The following is a 22,017-nucleotide window of genomic DNA, read 5'->3' as shown; positions in this document are numbered from 1 at the left end:
AGGTGTGGCGTCTGCTGAGTTACTGCAAAGCAGAATGGGTGTCGTTTAGTTGATTCTGGGGGGACTCCTACATGTACAGGCGTGTTTTTGTAAAGCTTGTTATCTTTTCTCAAGAGGTGATGTTGTCAGATGGTTGTATTGGATAATGGGCAAGAGATTGGGGGGAGGGAGAGGTGGGTTGGTTAGGGGGTAAGGGTGATGTTTAGTAAAATGAAAATGTATTATCAGGTCATGTATCTAATGTATGGTATTTGTCTGGAAATTGTATCGGACTGTCTTATTGGCGTGTCATATGCTTTAATTAAAAAAAATACATGATTTAAAAAAAAAAAAAAAACAGGCTGGGAAGATCCATGGATATTGGCCCCTTCCCAGCCTAATAAGAACAGTTTATAGCTGTTTGTTTTCCCTTAGCTGTTTATAATAATAATAATAATAATAATCTTTATTTATATAGCGCCAACATATTCCGCAGCGCTTTACAGTTTAACAGTTTCAAACACAACAGTCATAGGTAACAATGTTAACAATACAGTAATAAAGCAAAATAAGACGACCCTGCTCGTGAGAGCTTACAATCTACAATGAGGTGGAGGAGATACAAAGTACAGGTGTGTATTTACAATGATGTCATTACAATGAGGGTCCGGCCATCTTCAGGGGGTGGGGGGTAGATGGAGATAGTCAATGGGCTACACACACACACAAACATAAAATGACTGATTAAGGAACGTGATAGGCCGCTCTGAACAAATGAGTTTTGAGTGAGCGCCTAAAGGTACCTTCACACGAAGCGACGCTGCAGCGATAGCGACAACGATGCCGATCGCTGCAGCGTCGCTGTTTGATCGCTGGGGAGCTGTCACACAGACCGCTCTCCAGCGACCAACGATGCCGAGGTCCCCGGGTAACCAGGGTAAACATCGGGTTGCTAAGCGCAGGGCCGCGCTTAGTAACCCGATGTTTACCCTGGTTACCAGCGTAAAAGTAAAAAAAACAAACAGCACATACTCACCTGCGCGTCCCCCAGCGTCTGCTTCCTGACACTGACTGAGCTCCGGCCCTAACAGCACAGCGGTGACGTCACCACTGTGCTTTCACTTTCACTTTAGGGCCGGCGCTCAGTAAGTGTCAGGAAGCAGACGCTGGGGGACGCGCAGGTGAGTATGTGCTGTTTGTTTTTTTTACTTTTACGCTGGTAACCAGGGTAAACATCGGGTTACTAAGCGCGGCCCTGCGCTTGGTAACCCGATGTTTACCCTGGTTACCAGTGTAAAACATCGCTGGTATCGTTGCTTTTGCTTTCAAACACAACGATACACGGCGATCGGACGACCAAATAAAGTTCTGGACTTTATTCCGCGACCAGCGACATCACAGCAGGATCCTGATCGCTGCTGCGTGTCAAACTAAACGATATCGCTAGCGAGGACGCTGCAACGTCACGGATCGCTAGCGATATCGTTACAAAGTCGTTTCGTGTGAAGGTACCTTAAAGCTATGCAAGTTGTGGATGGTCCTAATATCTTGGGGTAGAGCATTCCAGAGGATTGGCGCAGCACGGGAGAAGTCTTGGAGTCGGGAGTGGGAGGTACGGATTAGTGCAGAGGTTAGTCGAAAGTCATTTGCAGAGCGCAGCGGTCGGCTAGGGCGTTAGACAGAAATGAGGGAGGAGATGTAAGGGGGTGCCACACTGTGAAGAGCTTTGTGGATGAGAACAAGTACTTTGAATTGTATCCTGTAATGAATGGGCAGCCAGTGTAATGACTGGCGAAGAGCGGACACGTCCGAGTAACGATTAGCCAGATGGACGACCCTGGCTGCTGCATTAAGGATGGACTGGAGAGGGGAAAGTCGTGTGAGGGGGAGGCCAATTAAAAGAGAGTTGCAGTAGTCCAGACGGGAGTGGATTAGGGCGACAGTGAGAGTTTTTGTTGTCTCCATGGTGAGAAGAGGGCGGATTCTAGAGATGTTCTTTAGGTGTAAGCGGCACGAGCGGGCAAGAGATTGTATGTGGGAGGTGAAGGAGAGATCGGAGTCAAACATGACACCCAGACAGCGTGCCTGCTGCCTAGGTGTTATTATGGTGCCACCCACGGAGAGGGAAATGTCAGTTTTAGGGAGGTTAGTAGAAGGCGGGAGCAGAAGAAGTTCAGTTTTGGAGAGGTTGAGCTTCATATAGAGAGCGGACATGATGTTAGAGACTGCAGACAGACAGTCAGTGGCGTTCTGTAGTACAGCGGGGGTAAGGTCAGGGGCTGACGTGTATAGTTGTGTGTCATCAGCATAAAGATGGTACTGAAAGCCAAATCTGCTGATGGTCTGTCCAATTGGGGCTGTGTAGAGGGAGAAGAGAAGGGGGCCAAGGCCTGAGCCCTGAGGTACCCCGACAGTGAGAGGAAGAGGAGATGAAGTGGAGCCGGAGAACAGAACACTGAAGGAGCGGTCAGAAAGATAGGAAGAGAACCAGGAGAGAGCAGTGTCCTTAATGCCTAGTGACTGGAGCCTAGAGAGTAGGAGAGGGTGGTCAACAGTGTCGAAAGCTGCAGAAAGATCGAGGAGAATGAGCAGAGAGTGGTCACCGTTACATTTTGCTGTCAGAAGGTCATTGGTCACCTTGATGAGTGCAGTTTCTGTTGAATGTAGGGGGCGGAACCCGGACTGTGAAGGGTCTAGGAGGGAATGAGTGGAGAGGTAACGGGTAAGGCGGGAGTAGACTAGGCGCTCCAGGAGTTTTGAGATGAAGGGGAGATTGGAGACCGGTCTGTAGTTGTTTGTGCATGATGGGTCAAGGGTGGGTTTTTTTAGTAATGGAGTAATGATAGTGTTTGAAGGAGGAGGGGAAAATGCCAGAGGAGAGGGAGAGATTAAAGATTGTAGTTAGGTGAGTAGTGACGACTGGAGAGAGAGACTGGAGGAGGTGTGAGGGAATGGGGTCGGTGGTGCATGTAGTCGGACGAGAAGAGGAGAGGAGCTTGGAGACTTCTTCTTCTGTGATGGGATCGAATGTGGAGAGTGAGCCCGGGGAGATGCGGGGAGGGATGGGAGTCATTGCACTTGGTGTCTGGGAGCAGATTTCCTGACGGATATTGTCTATTTTCTCTATAAAGTGGGAGGCCAGGTCATCAGCACAAATGTCTGTGATAGGGTCTTGTGCTTTTGGCCTGAGGAGGGAGTGAAATGTGTCAAAAAGTTTCTTGGGGTTGTTGGATAGTGATGAGATCAGAGTGGTGAAGTAGGTCTGTTTGGCAAGGTGAAGGGCAGAGTTAAAGGTCCTTAACATAAATTTGAAGTGTATGAAGTCTTCTGGGGTGCGAGTTTTCCTCCATAAGCGTTCAGCACACCTGGAGCATCGCTGGAGAAATCGGGTTTGCGATGTGAGCCAGGGCTGTTTCACTCTGTGTTTGGAGGTTCTGAGGGTGAGGGGAGCTACTTGGTCTAGGGTGCTTCTAAGAGTGTCATTGTAGTGATGTACAGCCAGATCAAAATAAGGGGGACCCCACTCCATTTTTTTCATTTATTTATATATTTTTTTAGCTAAAGTAAGTAAGAAAACTACACATGCTAAGCACTGATTATATATCTCACGGACAGCTATCTATATAAGATTGCTTTATTAATTTGAAAATTGGATTTAAATTGCATAGAAGATTACAGTATGTAAAAGATGTTAAAAACACATTGCATATGCATGTCATACGTAAGCTAGGTGAGCATGACACTCGCCAACTTTTGTGTCTGAGAATTATATATTTTTTTCATATACAATATATGCAGATGTGCGCGAACCCTTATGGAGCTGGGACAAAGGTTAGCCATCAGTTATAAGCTGGACCATTGTTTGGCCGACATCTTTCGATTTATGTTTAGTGACCTTAAAGATACTTGACAAAAAGGAATTAGAGGAAATCTAGCAGTCTCCAAGGATGTAGTCACATCACAAGCCATGCCTTACTGCTTCACACATGGTCATCAGATGGGCAGCTTTGCGGTTATGGCTGTTTCACATCCTCTGACTCTTGCTCTAGGCAGTGGCCAAACCAGGTGTGGGTCATAAAGGGAAGCGGGGCATGAAGCAAAGATCCAAGGCTACATGTTTGTTTGTTTTTTAATCTATTCCTGGTTTTATCTACAACAAAAAGAACAGAACCTCACTGCTGGAATAACTCATTAGTGTTTGACGACAGACACAGAAATAACATCAATATTGCAGAAGTATCAGTGTTGTAATATGGTAACATTTGAGTGATTTCCCCTTAGTGGGCCGGGGCCCCTGTATGTCATTACATTTCTTTCTATCTGCAGCTCCACTCTATGTATGGCTTGATATTGTTAGGCGTGTTGGTGGCAGATGGGCTACTGTGGTCAGTCAGAGGCTTAATGGGAATCTACCTGATAAAGATCAGATTAACCCTTGCTGGCTTATTTAAGTACGTCTTGATTAACTTTTGACATTTAGTGTTTTGTATTGGACTTGATGTCATGGGAAAATCCCTTTAAGTGTTGTGATATACGACGAGTTGCTTTTTGATTCAGTGGAGTTTTATGATTTGACAACAAAAAATCGTTAGTGCCTTTCAGTTCTGATTAGTTGAATAATGTTTAATTGTTGAACTGATGACTAATTTGCACAGAACTTTTTTTGCAATGTTACGGTTATTTAATTTGTAATTTAATTTGCATCCCAACAAGTCATTGCTTGTACTCTCTTTTAGAATAAGAGTCTGGCGCAAATCTTTGAAACACTGGAATTTAAAGGTATATTGTAGAGTTATTGTACCTGTTAGTTTAGATCAAAGATGAAGGAGGTCCTCCAGCGGAAAATATCCACTATATAAATTGAAAATCCGGTTGGAATTAAAAAAATCGCCTTTTATTATCTCAACATAAGAAATATAAAAACTGGCCACCTAAGAGGATGGAATGTATAGAAACCGACGCGTTTCAGTGAAGTGCCTAAATCATGGTGTGTATCACTCTTAGGTGGCCGGTTTTTATATTTCTTTTGTTGAGATAATAAAAGGCGATTTTTTTTTTTTTTTTTAAATTCCAACCGGATTTTCTATTTATATAGTGGATATTTTCCGCTGGAGGACCTCCTTCATCTTTGATCTAAACTAACTCTACAATATACCTTTAAATGCCAGTGTTTCAAAGATTTGCTCCAGGCTCTTATTCTAAAAGAATACAAGCGATGACTTGTTGGGACGCAAATTAAATTACAATTACAAATGACCCTGGACTGGGACAACTCTGTGCGGCTTCACCTGATACAGCAAGGTGCTTCTGGATGTGGTGGGCTGACTTCCATTACCTTTCACTTTTTTGTGTTGGATTAGAGTGGATGGTGAGTTCGGCAGGATTAGCAGATGGGTGTAGGAGAAGTGGCTCATAAGTGGAGAAAAAAACAACAACATTTTCTAAGGAGATACAGTGCAAAGTTTCTTGTATGCATCTGTGCTATTACGGTAATTTATACAAGGTTTGTTGAAGCAACAGTGTCCATTAAATTATACTAGATGATAAAAGGGCATTGTATGAGTGGTTGTCATAGGGTAGAACTTTACTCTCATGATTGATCCCAGTAACATATTTAGTATAACAGCTGATAAACATGTTCAGACTAATACTGCGGAGGTCGCATCTCTTTCTTTGATGCGGGCTCAGGCGGTGAGCCCGCATCAAAGCCAGGACATGTCAGCTGTTTTGAACAGCTGACATGTGCCCGCAATAGCGGCAGGTGGAATCACGATTAACTAGTTAAATGCCGCTGTCAAACGCTGACAGCGGCATTTAACTAGCTCTTTTGGCCATCGGGCCGGAAATGAGCGCATCTCTGACCCCCATCACGTGATTGGGGGTCAGCGATGTGTCGCCATAACAACCAGAGGTCTCCTTGAGACCTCTATGGTTGTTGATGCCAGATTGCTGTGAGCGCCACCCTGTGGTCGGCGCTCATAGCAATGCAGTAAATCTACTACATAGGAGCGATCTGAGCTTCACTCCTATGTAGCAGAGCCGATCGAGTTGTGCCAGCTTCTAGCCTCCCATGGAGGCTATTGAAGCATGGCAAAAGTAAAAAAAAAAAAAAAAAAAAAAAAAGTTTTAAAAAAATATGAAAAAAATAAAAAACAATATAAAAGTTTAAATCACCCCCCTTTCGCCCCATTCAAAATAAAACAATAAAAAAATCAAACCTACACATTTAGTATCGCTGCGTTCAGAATCGCCCGATCTATCAATAAAAAAAGGATTAACCTGATCGCTAAACGGCGTAGCGAGAAAAAAATTTGAAACGCCAGAATTACTTTTTTTTTGGTCGCCACGACATTGATTTAAAATACAATAATGGGTGATCAAACTAACGTATCTGCACCAAAATGGTATCATTAAAAATGTCAGTTCGGCACGCAAAAAGTAAGCCCTCATCCGACCCCAGATCACGAAAAATGGAGATGCTACGGGTATCGGAAAATTGTGCAATTTTTTTTTTTTTTAAAGCAAAGTTTGGACTTTTTTTCGCCACTTAGATAAAACATAATTTAGTCATGTTAGGTGTCTATGAACTCGTAATGACCTGGAGAATTAAAATGACAGGTTAGTTTTAGCATTTAGGGAACCTAGCAAAAAAAAACCAAACAAAACAAGTGTGGGATTGCACTTTTTTTGCAATTTCACCGCTCTTGGATTTTTTTCCCCATTTTCTAGTACACGACATGCTAAAACCAATGGTGTAGTTCAAAAGTACAACTCGTTCCACAAAAAAACAAGCCCTCACATGGCCATATTGACGGAAAAATGAAAAAAGTTATGGCTCTGGGAAGGAGGGGAGCGGAAAATGAAAAGGGCAAGGTCTTGAAGGGGTTAATTTAAAGCAGATTGATAAAACCCTTGAGAATACATGAACACTAAGGGTACTGTCACACAGTGGCACTTTGATCGCTACGACGGTACGATCTGTGACGTTCCAGCGATATCCATACGATCTCGCTGTGTCTGACACGCAGCAGCGATCAGGGACCCTGCTGAGAATCGTACGTCGTAGCAGATTGTTTGGAACTTTCTTTCGTCGCTGGATCTCCCGCTGTCATCGCTGGATCGTTGTGTGTGACAGCGATCCAGCGATGCGTTCGCTTGTAACCAGGGTAAACATCGGGTTACTAAGCGCAGGGCCACGCTTAGTAACCCGGTGTTTACCCTGGTTACCAGCGTAAAAGTAAAAAAAAAAAACCGTACATACTCACATTCCGGTGTCCGCCAGGTCCCTCGCAGTCTGCTTCCCGCTCTGACTGACTGCCGGCCGGAAAGTGAGAGCAGAGCACAGCGGTGACGTCGCCGCTGTGATCTGCTTTCATTTTACGGCGGCACTCTGTCAGAGCGGGAAGCAGACTGCGAGGGACCTGGCGGACACTGGAATGTGAGTATGTACGGTTTGTTTTTTTCTTACTTTTACGCTGGTAACCACGGTAAACATCGGGTTACTAAGGCTAGGTTCCCATTGCGTTAATGGGATAGCGCTAACGGACAGCGTTGCATGGCGAAATTAACGCTGTGCACCGCGTCCGTTAGCGCTCCCATTGCCGGCAATGTTAGAGCGCATTGCTAGCGCGTGTCATTTTCGGCACGCGCTAGCGATGTGCCGGTCTTTTGTAGGGTGCCTCGGACGCTGCTTGCAGCGTCCGCGGCGCGCCAGAGGTCCGTTCCCCGCTCTCGCAGATCGGGGATCTGCGAGAGCGGGGACGTTAACGCGACCCCTGAACGCGGCCCCGAAAAAGACATTGTGTTAGCGCAATCCGCTAGCGCTCGCGCTAAACGGATTGCACTAACGCAATCTGAACCTAGCCTTAGCGTGGCCCTGCGCTTAGTAACCCGATGTTTACCCTGGTTACCCGGGGACTTCGGCATCGTTGGTCGCTGGAGAGCGGTCTGTGTGACAGCTCCCCAGCGACCACACAACGACTTTCCAACGATCACGGCCAGGTCGTATCGCTGGTCGTGATCGTTGGAAAGTTGCAGAGTGTGACAGTCTAAAAAAAAGACTGGGATAAGGCTGGTTTGATTATTGCCACTTTTTCTGAATCCTATATCTGCGAGATTATGTATTTGCACACAATCTAAAACCTTAGATGTGTATTCAAGATTGTATAGCTGTGTAATGATTTGGAGAATGTTTTCCTGCTGGTGATTAGGCCAATTGCTGCTTATCTTGGCACCTGTGAATAGTAGATTACTACACACCACCCAGAATGGGAGATTAGAGCATTTCATACCCCTTTGAAGTGCTGAAATGGGTATTGTGCTAGGTAGGTAAAACTGCATCGGGCAGGGAGAAGTGCACCAAGACATATTGGATATTTTGCAGAATGCATGCTCTTAGGCCGCTCTGAAATAAGTCTACCAACCTCCTATTCGGTAAGTAATGTTGTTTGTACGGAGATCGTGGTTCTGCTATAGCATAGTCTGCTGTGGTGTCCCACTCATAAAAAAAATGGACCGGAGTGGAGCCATAATATAGAGTATATCATGGATCATTTACTAACTGAATCCATGGTGTGATGTCTCACATATCCTACATCTACTGGATTTACTCCACTGTTAATGAGCTGAAGGCTAAAGGTACCGTCACATTAAGTGACGCTGCAGCGATATCGACAACGATGCCGATCGCTGCAGCGTCGCTGTGTGGTCACTGGAGAGCTGTCACACAGACAGCTCTCCAGCAACCAACGATGCCGAAGTCCCCGGGTAACCAGGGTAAACATCGGGTTACTAAGCGCAGGGCCGCGCATAGTAACCCAATGTTTACCCTGGTTACCAGTGTAAAAGTAAAAAAAAACAAACAGTACATACTTACATTGCCGTGTCTGTCGCGTCCCTCGGCGCTGTGCTTCTCTGCTCTGTGTAAGCGCCAGCCGGAAAGCACAGCGGTGACGTCACCGCTGTGCTTTGCTTTACGGCCGGCACTGACACAGTCAGTGCAGGAAGCTCTGAGCAGCAGCGCGGACGCCGGGGGACGTGACAGACATCAGAGGGTGAGTATGTAGTGTTTTTTTGTTTTACTTTTACAATGGTAACCAGGGTAAATATCGGGTTACTAAGTGCGGCCCTGCGCTTAGTAACCCGATATTTACCCTGGTTACCATTGTAAAACATTGCTGGCATCGTTGCTTTTGCTGTCAAACAAGACGATACACGCCGATCTGACGACCAAATAAAGTTCTGGACTTTCAGCAACGACCAGCGATATCACAGCGGGATCCTGATCGCTGCTGCGTGTCAAACACAACGATATCGCTATCCTGGACGCTGCAACGTCACGGATCGCTATCGTTATCGTTGCAAAGTCGTTTAGTGTGAAGGTACCTTTAGAGCAGACTTAATGGCTGTCTACAAATATCTGAAGGGATGTCACAATATAGAAGGATCATCCTGATTCTTATTTGCACATGGAAATGAAATGCAAATGAATGAAACTGAAAGGGAGAAGATACAGCTTAGATATTAGAAAAAACTTTTTGACGATGAGGGTGATAAGTGAGTGGAACAGGCTACCACGAGAGGTGGTGAGTTCTCCTTCAATGGAAGTCTTCAAACAGAGGCTGGACAGACATCTCCCTGACGAAGCGGTAGTGAAACGTGCGTTGGAGTGATGTGAGCAGGGGACAGTGGAGCTCCTCACTGGTGAGCATTGTGGCATTATGTGATTTACCTCTTATTCTTTTATACCCCAGCGTTGGTGGCTCTTTTGATCACTTGATCACGGCTATTTTATTCTTCTTTGGTTGCATATGTATCAGTTTACACTGGCATTTATAATACACTTCTTGCACATTGTAGCACTTATTTGTATTCAGTGGTTTTCTTTATTATATATATTTTTTTCACTCTTTTACCACTATTGATTCTTATGATTGAGCTTCTTTTACATTTGTATGAATTTATGTATTCATTACATTGATTATTTATCATTTATTTTATTTATTTATTTTCTATGCTGGTGGTATTGTGAAAACAGTCAGTACAATTCTATGCCCATTGCCACGCGGTTTGTTTGCTCCCTGTCCCCTGCTGGACGCATCTATTCTCATATATTTTTACATATATATTTTCTTATGATTATTATATCTGTCTACATATTGAATTTTTTTCAATAGGACATAATATGATTTTAATTATACTTTTAATACAGTATTCTTGCATTGTCATCTGTTTATTATATTTATTGATATTTTTGTGTAATCATGATCTGATTATTTATGAAATAAACATTTATTGACGTTTTTTATTTTTTCTTTTGGATACTTTTATTGGGTAATATCATCAATTTTAGTATTCATAGTGTTTAATTTCTTATTATATTGGTATTTCTTTTCTATATAGGTTTTGGACAGACATCTGTCTGAGATGGTTTAGTGACTCCTGCATTGAGCAGGGGATGGACACGATGACCTGCAGGTCCTTCCATCTCTACCATTCTGTGATTCTATTGATTGCAATGTTTGCATCCTTGATTTGTGTTTGCTTTGCCCTGTCCGTAGAGGTGACGTTGTGCTTCTCTTGTGTCCAGGAGGTTCCCGCAGGGAGGTAACCGAACACTGGGAATGGCTGGAAGTCAACCTGCTTCAGACACTGTCTGTTTTTGAAAATGAAAATGACATTACTACATTTGTCAAAGGAAAAATCCAGGTAACGAAACCTGTATATTGGTTTGGTTTGGCAAACAAAAGGTTAAGTATTTAGAAATTCTATAAAATCTAAAATAATAAAGTTAGTGGTTTAAAGCTGATGAATCTATTTTTCCATCATATGATAATTGTGTCACTTGCAGTGACTATTGTAGGGTAGAATCAGGTCTGGCTGCGGTGTCCTAGCCAAAATTTGGCTGGCTGATACCAGGAGTATTGGGAACCGGACTCACACCATCGGATGATCACTGCAGCAGCTCAGACTGAAGCCAAATCCAGACAACTGTATTTTCAGTCAGCACCCAGACCAATGTTCAATGAGCTTTTTTTTAGGGATCACATATGCATTTCTTTAACATAAGAAACAGTATTTGGTCAGCGTAAATTTTTAATAGCTGCTACATAAACATGGATTGAATACTGTAGGCAAATGAGGAAAAAAGTCAAGTCAATTTTTTCTGGATGATACTTGGATGATTTTTTAATGATATTTTTCTTTTTTTACTGAGTAAACCTCTTTAGGGCTCGCGGCCATATAACGCAGCAATGTGCTATATGATGTTTTATTGGATAGCACTCGGATCAATGTTATACTATGGGGCAGTGCAGATCTGTCATTATTTTCTCATGCCGATTCGGAAGCAGGCTCTTGGTGCATCTTATTATCAGACCATGCGCAGCCATACAAGTCTATGGGTGCGTGTAAAATATTGGACTGCACTGGAATGTCGTCCAAGTGCAATCCGTCCTTCGCGGACTCGGACAATTGAGAAGATGAAGACATGAAGTTCTCTGTCTTGTCCATATCTGTGATTTGGTTCTCTTATGCGAGAGAATCACATCACAGTAATCTGACCCTCGGATCAAATATAATTGCCCTGATTCTCTCGCATGAGAGAACCTACAGCCGTCAGACCTCAACATTTTAAAGAAGTCTGCTGCTCATTTTCATTAGACTTGGCTTTTACTGATCACCCACATTACACAACCTGCGATGAGGACATACACTAGGTCTTGCTTTAATAAGTAATCCGGATTCTGGCTGTCACTCCGATCCTATTGTGGTGCACAGTTATAGGATATTGTTCCCTAGAATAGTAGAGATAACCCTGACACTCACATGCAGTGAAAATTATTTTTTTGGTATGTCAGCAGCTAAAGCTCCACAAAATCTTTTGACCACACATAAAGATTAGTGGATGACACTTTGGTCCTCCCAGACCTTAGCCATGGCCTACAGTTGTGTGGGGTGCTGATTCCTGTGATGGTCGTAGTTGGCCGTCACAGGAACTGGCAGTGGTAGCTCATACAATTCTAATCCGGACGGTCCGGGCAGACTGAGGTATCAGTCACTAATCCGTATATGGATAACGCAATTTTTGGAGCTTAACTTGCTGACATGCCAGTAGCCAACGACACGGCGGTCTCCGATTTGCTGGGAACCTACGTGTCTAGTGTGAATAACTCTCTTAGGCTAAAGGCTGAATTTATGGGTAGGTAGGATCCTGCTGCAATTAAAAATTAATTGCAGCAGGATCCTACCTATACATAAATTCAGGCTTTAGCCTAAGGCTACTTTCACACTAGCGTCGCTTGCTGTACGTCGCAATGCGTCGTTTTGGATAAAAAACGCATCTTGCAAAGTTGCCCGCAGGATGCGTTTTTTCTCCATAGACTTGCATTAGCGACGCATTGACGGATGCGTCGTGTTTTGGCGGACCGTCAGCACAAAAAAAGTTACATGTAACCCCACCCCCTCCTCCCCGGACATTACAATGGGGCAGCGGATGCGTTGAAAAACTGCATCCGCTGCCCCCGTTGTGCTACATTAACACACTGTCCGTCGGTACGTCGGGCCGACGGTTTACGACGGTCCATACCGACAGACTAGTGTGAAAGTAGCCTAAGAGATGTATTCACACTAGACACGTAGGTTCCCAGCAAACTGGAGCCCGCCTTGTCGTTGGCTGCTGGGCATGCATAAATTGGCCAAATTGTGCCAAGTTTCTCCATTTTTCTTATTATCCAAAGCAGTAATGCTATTCATATTTCATATATACTTGCTTTAGCACTACAGAGTGCAACTTGCTGACATGCAAATAAAGTCATAGGGCCAGATTAATCAAAGCATTTACAGCAGTATTTGACATAAAAAACTCTAAAATTTGGGGGCAATTCGAGGCTGAGCAAACATTTTTCAACTTTTGTCTTTTCCACACCATTTTCACCCCGCTCTTACAAGGTGAGTGAATTAGAGGTGGGAAGGGATGTTGCGACTGCCGCTTCTCAAAATCATAAGTGGTGATGTCGCACTACACCACAGGTAGGTGTACCACACAGAGGTGTACGCCGCTTGCCCGACGCCTCTTCATGAATTGGGAATGTCTGACTGCCAACACATCTCATCAAAAATAGTGAGAACAACGCTGGTCTTGATGAATCGGGTCCATAGTTTTCACTGCACGGAGTTCTGTGGTTATGTCTTTAAGGGTTACTTTGCACCCCAGAGAGGTATGGTACAGTATATCTACAAGATTTACAACATCTGATAAATGCAGGTACCATCTCTGCAGTCTGCACCTTTTGTCCTGTAGAACCTCTAACCCAAAAATCCACGCTAGTTTCGGGGATACTACCCAATACATCTAGCCAGAAAGCTAATGGAGGAGAGGCACACTTGTTCAACTTTTTCTGTAATTCCTTTCTTGAATAGCTGCCACTCCCAAATCTAATTTAGATTTAGGTGAATGGGGTACAAGTCCAGAAAATGCCCAAGGGTAGCAAAACCCAGCACCATAATTGGTGGTGGGGGGGGGGTGCCTTGATTTTTTCGCGGTGGGGCTTAAAACATTCCAGAAATAAAGCCCAAAATGTAAAAAAAAAAAAAAATTGAATCTGCAAAATAACATATAACATGGTATTCTTTACCGTAATAAAAAAATAATTTAATCTGTTTGTAATATTGGCTTAAACTTTAATAAGGTTAGACAGCTTAGTATGATGTGGCAGCTAGAAAAAATATGTTGATAAAGTCACATTTCCCATTCAGTCTCATCCCAGTCCAGTGATAACTACAGAATATTCCCTTACTTCTTCCAGGGTGTCATTGCAGAATATAATAAAATCAATGGCATTAAAGATGATGATGACACAGATAAGTTTAAGGAGGCGATCGTAAAGTTCCACAAGCTCTTTGGCATGCCAGAAGAAGAGAAGTTGGTGAACTACTATTCATGCAGTTACTGGAAGGGCAGAGTTCCCCGACAAGGATGGATGTACCTAAGCATCAACCACCTCTGCTTCTACTCGTTCCTGTTGGGGAAAGAAGGTAGTGTAACACATACATCTTACTTCCAGTTAATAGAGATGTATTAAACCCATTGTATCAGGAAACTATGTACGACGATTTGTGTATCACGTCTAATTGCTCCAGTACAACATTATGGGGGAATTCATCAAGACTGGCTGAGAGCTGGAGGAGATTTCTGCTCCTTTTTAGCATAAATTTTAACTAACATGGTGGTCTTGGTTGACGACTGCCTACTCCACCTACTTTTTAGAAAAGTAACGACTGTGTAATCCAGTAAGTTTCACAATTATTGGCCAATTGCGCGTTATGCCAAAATTAGTCTTATATTTACAATTTTCCGTCCGTAAAAGCCATGATCAACTCCCCCCAATAAATGTAAATGTTCTTTCTAGAAGCATGTCATAATAAACTTTTAATGTATATTGCAAAACTCCTCGTGACAAAGTTACTACATGTTCATATGTATGAAACCACTTGATATAAGGGGACGTAATTTCCCTGTGGCTATGAGATAATCTAGCATTGTGTACACTGAGAATCCCTATACAGTTGCACCATTTGTGCACATTTTTTTAACCAAACTATATTGGTCTTTTAAGTGCTTTTGTTATGTACCAAAAGTAATGTATATTCTGCAAGCTTCTGAACAAAACACCCTGACTTCCCATTATTTTTCACTGCAAACGATAAGCCGTGTAGAAAATCTTTTAGCGTTGTCAGTTTCTGTGATTATCTTCTTGTTCCTTTTATTTATGAAAGTCTGTAGCAGAGAAATATTGGGAGAGATGTAGATATAGTGAAGATATACACTTCTTCCTGTATCTATAGATAGTCCAGCAGAGCGAGTGTGCATTATGGAAGCCTATGGGGATTACTAATCCTAAATATGTCAATCGACTAATGTAGTGTGGCAATAAATTCTGCCCTGTCCCCCATAGACTAGGCAGTGGCAGGGATGATGCCCTCGGATCCATATCTGTGTGTATGGGTTTCCTATTCTGTCTTCTCCAGGCCTGAGCTGAACAGTAGAAACTGTGATGACTCTGTACCAATCTACACAGCAAAGCAGGAGATGTCAGCATATTGTATGTGTGTGATATCCAGTTTCTAGTTTGTAAACTTTTCTGCTGGTCACATAAAAAATATTTATATTAGACCAGTATTAATATTATTGCTAATGTCATTATCTGATGTTCTGTTTCCTCATAATATTTATGGACACTCATAAATTAAAGATGAAACACAATTCTTCTAAATTATTCATCTTAACCGATCTGATCGATTGTGCTAAGGAGGAAGGACAAGCTAACAGACCTTTACTCCACCAGAAGATGGAGGTCTAAATGTTTCTGTGGTGGAGAGTTTTTCTGTACAGAAGCAGTAATGCAGATACAAGCTGTCGGGCCACTATAAATGACGGCATGTGTCTATACAGAACCTCTGGCAATGTCCAATCTATGGTCTCTCTTTTATAAACTGTCATCTATCTTTTTCAGCCAAGCTAGTGATCCGATGGGTTGACATAACACAACTGGAAAAGACCGCTACCCTGCTTCTCCCAGACATGATTAAAGTCAGCACTCGCTCTAGTGAACATTTCTTCTCTGTTTTTCTTAACATCTCTGAGACTTTTAAATTAATGGAGCAGCTTGCCAACATAGCAATGAGGCAACTCCTGGATAACGAAGGGTTTGAGCAAGATCGCTCTCTTCCGAAGTTAAAAAAGAAATCGCCCAAAAAAGTATCTGCCTTAAAGAGGTGAGTTGAAGTTGAGAGATCGGATTTCCAGAAGTCAAATTTTGTAGTTTCTCTTGGGACCTATGTAAAAGAAATGTTCAAAGTTTCTATGATAAATCATGAGAATATGGACAGTTCCATTCTGCCCACCAAAGTCCTGCATCTAGTTGTTGTTCAAGCTGTGCTGTACTGGGCGCAGAGTAGGTATGCCAAATGATTCCTTAGTACATATCAACTATCGGAAGAGGTTTTTAGGTTGAAACATCCAAATAACAGGAGAACGATTATGCTAAAAACGATTGGTGCAGGGCAAAGCCTAAATGTAGGAATGTAACCATGTCAAGTCCCTCATACACATTACACTTAAGTTGGGCAAACACGCCGATAATGGCAGAATTGTTCTGGAGTCTGATGTATATGGAGGTCCTCTGACATGTCGTGGGAGATAAAGATCATCTGGCCCTTTGGTTATATAGGCGATAGACCTCATAGTGGCTTTTTCTGCCTTCTCCTCTAAAACGAATGAACTTTTGGCCGAGTCCATGATTCATGTGTATGCAGAAGTCAGGAAAATTTGCTGGCGATCAAATGTCCATTATTGCATGTGTATGGACATCTAAAGAATGATATATTTCACATTGACTCTTTAGGAATTGTCTTTTGGAAGTACTGTATCTGGAACCCAGTTTGACTTTCAAAGATTTGAGGGTTTGCTTGAGAATGAGGGCCGCAGTTATTTTTACAATATTAAGTATTATAGATTTGTGGACATTTTCCTTATAAAAGAAACTTTTATTAATACTGAACCCATTTTACATCTATATATTGCAGAGATTTAGATGCTCGAGCCAAGAGTGAGCGGTATCGTGCTCTCTTCCGCCTTCCGAAGGATGAAAAGTTGGATGGACATACAGACTGCACATTGTGGACGCCCTTCAGTAAAAGGCATATAGTGGGGCAAATGTTTGTTTCAACAAATTACATCTGCTTCACTAGTAAAGAAGAGAATCTGTGCAGTCTGATCATCCCACTGCGAGAGGTTTGTGTTACCGCCTGGTCATACAGTCTGTATAATTGTATGTGCACTATGGAGGACCGGCCTCCAAGCAATAGTCTTCATATACGCAGGTTAGAACTCAGATTGTCACTCAAAAAAAAAACTGAATAAAGTCTCTGTTCAGAAATTAGTCTTGTGGCAACAGCATTTTCCAGATCATTTAGTCCAGTTGCCAGTTAGAAATGTATGGTCTATTACACCATCTGACTGATCCAATTATATTCATATAAGAAGTGCAGCCATGAAGAAACCTCAGCATCCCTAAGCCTCCTTATCACGGATGGTCAGAAGGTGCACTGGGCTGTAATCAGATTCGCTGGGCTCGTTCTGCTACGTAGTAGCACATACATAGTATGGCAGATGGATTGGTACATATATCGTGGATAAGTAATGCACAGATGACATGTCTGATACTTATACAACTTGGTAGAATATTTCAGCGATCTGAGAAATGTATTCCTCTTCAGTTTCATTTTGAGAAGCTTTGCTGGGCCTAATTAATATATTGCATGAATATTTATGCATATAGGATCATGCATTAGAAGATGTTATTTACGGCTTACTATGAATGCAGATTTTGCCAATTTGCAGGTACGGTAATCAGAGGATTAATATAGCAAAATCGGGAACAGATGTACAAAAAAATCCCTGTGTCCATGTCACGTCTCAATGTGCTTGTACGGTAAATGTTATTGATTTACTGTTTTTATATACAAATATACTGTGTTTTTTAGGAGTTCTAAAATGGAGTTGTTGAAGTACCGTAGTTTATTATAACGTTATGTACTTTTATAAGGTCTGGGTGACTCAGTGATAAATTGAAAGCCTTGTAGTTATAAAAATTGCTGCTAACTAAAAGAGGACCTATTACCAGAATATTCAATCCCTTAATTCACTCTCGTTCTCTTTTTCTTTAATTTTCTTGGTCTTTCTCATTTTCTTTCTTTTTTTAGTTTCTTGCTCTTTCTTTGTCTCGGTCTCTTTCTTCCAGTAGAAGTCTGTGTTCAGACTTCAGCACCGGAAATGAACTTTACAGTTTGGGTTCTCTCATCTCTACTAACCAGCTCTTCTGTACTTTGATGCCAACTGACTGTCTCCAGTCGTTGATTGACAGGTTACTCTTACGTCAGGCTCCTGTCTCCCCTTTCCAGGCGCTGTCATTGTCCAAGTGTGTTTCATCAGAAGGTCGGCACCTGCGCAGGGAGCTCCTGATGACGATGTGAGATTAATGGACTGACTGCCGCAATGTCATTAGGAGCTCGCTGCCCTGTCATTGCAATAAACCCAGAAAATTGACGTCTGCTCAGGGGAGACAGGTTACCGAGAGGTAAAGTGACCTGTCAATCAATGACTGGAGGCAATCGGTAGACAGTGCAGTGCCAATTCCAATGCACTTGAGAATTAAAGTTGAAAATTGTATTTCTTAAAAATCTTTAAAGATATTCTACTAGAAACATATGATTGTAATAAGGATAAAAGTGGTTTTCCATTCATATCTTCAGTTAGGGGCCAACATCCTGCTGACAGGCCGTCTTTAATTGCTTTCTGCACCTACCTTTAGGACAGAAGTCAGTGAGATTACTGGTGGATATAGAGTAGGAAGAAATATTTACAGTACAGACCAAACGTTTGGACACACCTTCTCATTTAAAGATTTTTCTGTCTTTTCATGACTATGAAAATTGTACATTCACACTGAAGGCATCAAAACTATGAATTAACACATGTGGAATTATATACTTAACAAAAAAGTGTGAAACAACTGAAATTATGTCTTTTATTCTAGGTTCTTCAAAATAGCCACCTTTTGCTTTGATGACTGCTTTGCACAGTCTTGCCATTCTCTTGATGAGGTAGTCACCGGGAATGGTCTTCCAACAATCTTGGAGTTCCCAGAGATGCTTAGCACTTGTTGGCCCTTTTGCCTTCACTCTGCGGTCCAGCTCACCCCAAACCATACCAATTGGGTTCAGGTCTGGTGACTATAGAGGCCAGGTCATCTGGTGTAGCACCCCATCACTCTCCTTCTTGGTCAAATAGCCCTTACACAGCCTGGAGGTGTGCTTGAGGTCATTGTCCTTTTGAAAAATAAATGATGGTCCAATTAAACGCAAACCGGATGGAATAGCATGCCGCTGCAAGATGCTGTGGTAGCCATGGTGGTTCAGTATGCCTTCAATTTTGAATAAATCCCCAACAGAGTCACCAGCAAAGCACCCCCCACACCATCACACCTCCTCCTCCATGCTGCACGGTGGGAACCAGGCATGTAGAGTCCATCCGTTCACCTTTTCTGCATCGCACAAAGACACGGAGGTTGGAACCAAAGATCTCAAATTTGGACTCATCAGACCAAAGAACAGATTTCCACTGGTCTAATGTCCATTCCTTGTGTTCTTTAGCCCAAACAAGTCTCTTCTGCTTGTTGCCTGTCCTTAGCAGTGGTTTCCTAGCAGCTATTTTACCATGAAGGCCTGCTGCACAAAGTCTCCTCTTAACAGTTGTAGAGATGTGTCTGCTGCTAAAACTCTGTGTGGCATTGACCTGGTCTCTAATCTGAGCTGCTGTTAACCTGCGATTTCTGAGGCTGGTGACTCCGATAAACTTATCCTCAGAAGCAGAGGTGACTCTTGGTCTTCCTTTCCTGGGGCGGTCCTCATGTGAGCCAATTTCTTCGTAGCGCTTGATGTTTTTTGCCACTGCACTTTGGGACACTTTCAAAGTTTTTTCAATTTTTCGGACTGACTGACCTTCATTTCTTAAAGTAATGATGGCCACTCGTTTTTCTTTACTTAGCGGCTTTTTTCTTGCTATAATACAAATTCTAACAGTCTATTCAGTAGGACTATCAGCTGTGTATCCACCAGACTTCTGCACAACACAACTGATGGTCCCAACCCCATTTATAAGGCAAGAAATCCCACTTATTAAACCTGTCAGGGCACACCTGTGAAGTGAAAACCATTCCCGGTGACTACCTCTTGAAGCTCATCAAGAGAATGCCAAGAGTGTGCAAAGCAGTCATCAAAGCAAAAGGTGGCTACTTTGAAGAACCTAGACTATAAGACATTTTTTTTACAGTTGTTTCACACTTTTTTGTTAAGTATATAATTCCACATGTATTAATTCATAGTTTTGATGCCTTCAGTGTGAATTTACATTTTCCATAGTCATGAAAATGCAGAAAAAGCTTTAAATGAGAAGGTGTGTCCAAACTTTTGGTCTGTACTGTGTATATAGATGGATATATGTAATGCCGAAGCCGGCATGGGTTGCACCTGTGTAGTGTGGCGCCAGAGTAACATCACGTGCGCATACACTTGTCTTGAGGAAAATGGCACTGGATATCGTAGGATGCACACACGCTGACTTGGCACCATTTTGGTGAAGATTTCTACCACATCATCAACATATCAGTGTGCACGTGCCGGCCATCGCTATTATCCCTGTGGACGGCTCGTGCGCACTACTATGTTGACGTTGTAGTACATTACTTCAGTAAAATAGCGCCATGGTCGGCTCGTGCGCATACCGCGATCTTCAGCTTCATTTTATTGAAGACACTGTATGCAGATGCGAAGAAAGTGGTGCTGGATAGAGTGGTATGCGCACGCGCTGACGGACGCCATGTTTTTTTGGGGTTTTTTTTTTTTATTGATCGCTATATCTTATAATTTTAAGAGTACTATGCCCCTTTTTTGCACGATTTTTAGCCTTTGTTGTTTGATTTTAAAAACCGACAAGCCTCTATTATAACCTATGTGACTGCCATACAAACTCTTACAATGCACTACTCTCTAGTTACGATCAACCTTTATGCAGGATACATCATAAAAGCAGAATAAGATGAGAAAATCAAAGTCCTTTAACTTCTCTGTTTTGTTAAAAAAAAAATGGTAGTAGCTCGTTAAGACGATATAGTATTAAGGTTGAAAATAAACATAAGTCCATCAAGTTCTACCTGCAACCTAACATATCCTGTACTTGACACTGGAAATTTGAACAACCATATCCAGACGTGGACCCTGAGATCAGCTTTAGGGGAACACATTTTAATATGGACAGCGCAGTGGCTCAGTGGTTAGCACTGCAGCCTTGCACTGCTGGGGTCCTGTGTTCAAATCCCACCAGGGCAACATCTGCAAGGAGTTTGTATGTTCTCCCTGTGTTTGTGTGGGTTTCCTCCAGGTACTCCAGTTTCCTTCCACACTCCAAAGACATACTGATAGGGATTCTAGATTGTCGGCCCCGATGGGGACAGTGATGTCTGAAAAGTGGAATTAATGGCCCTTTACCTTATGCTCATGTAAGTGAGTAAAAAATAAACAAATAATCTGATTCATATTAGTTAAGTCTCATTCAGACGAGCATACTATACGGACCTGTGTTGTCTGAGCAAAAATTGGACCACACACTGACCAGTGTTCGATCATTCATTCATTCATTCATTAATTCATTCAATAGGATTGTTGAGATAACAGATTTTTCACATGGACCAAGTATGAAAAAAAAATCGCAGCATGCACAGTTATTTGGTTTATTAGATGAGATTTGCCTTTTTAAGTCCATGAGTACTCCACCCTCACCCCCAACAAAAAAAAACAACTGATCCCATACAACATCCGATTTGTTTGGAAATATTGCCTTATTAATCTAGGAAATGGGAATAGGAACCTGTATTTGATCATTTTTTCTGGATGAAACCCGGATGAGCGTTATTCATACGCTCATCTGAACTCAGCCGGAGGGTGCTTTCACATTGCATCTAGTACAACCTCTGCAATACGGGATTCGGACGTATGCGCCAAAGGGGCCATAGACTGTAATGGTGGCGGCAGTGCGCAGTGTGTTGTTCATCATTTTTGGGAGTGTACGCCTACTGGAGGCGGACACTCGGAAGCAGTTTATGATGTCTGAGCGTTCACCTCCAGTAGGCGTGTATTCCTGAAAATGGTGCACGTCAGAGCGCACGTTCTCTCTCCCGACACCATTACGGTCTACAATCCAGTTTTGCGGGGGGGTTTGGACGTAAGCCCAGACAGGCCCACCGATTGTGTCTCTAAACGCAATGTGAAAGTACCCCGAGTGTGAGACAGATACATTTTGTGCTATTTATTAAAAAAGGAAAAAACGGAGACCTTGTTGAGGATTTTAACATTGTATATTATTCTTTAGGTGATAACCATTGAGAGCAGAGTTTGTCGCTCTAGCAGTCTGTGGCACATCGT

At 42.6% G+C, this 22,017-nt stretch overlaps 1 protein-coding gene across 4 annotated transcripts in view; it reads left to right on the top strand.

Moving 5' to 3' along the window:
• TBC1D9 (TBC1 domain family member 9) overlaps positions 1 to 22,017 on the top strand; it is a 113,569-nt gene that overhangs the window by 46,560 nt on the left and 44,992 nt on the right. For all 4 annotated transcript variants that reach the window (XM_077279238.1, XM_077279236.1, XM_077279235.1 and 1 more), the window contains exons 3-6: positions 10,568 to 10,686; positions 13,785 to 14,013; positions 15,492 to 15,753; positions 16,564 to 16,771. In XM_077279238.1, the coding sequence (XP_077135353.1) occupies positions 10,568 to 10,686; positions 13,785 to 14,013; positions 15,492 to 15,753; positions 16,564 to 16,771 (818 nt within the window). The remainder of the gene's footprint in view (positions 1 to 10,567; positions 10,687 to 13,784; positions 14,014 to 15,491; positions 15,754 to 16,563; positions 16,772 to 22,017) is intronic.

This window comes from Ranitomeya variabilis, chromosome 1, assembly GCF_051348905.1.
Source record: "Ranitomeya variabilis isolate aRanVar5 chromosome 1, aRanVar5.hap1, whole genome shotgun sequence".
NCBI lineage: Eukaryota > Metazoa > Chordata > Amphibia > Anura > Dendrobatidae > Ranitomeya > Ranitomeya variabilis.
Note: the sequence above shows the minus strand (reverse complement) of the source record. Positions and strands in the feature narration are given on the sequence as shown.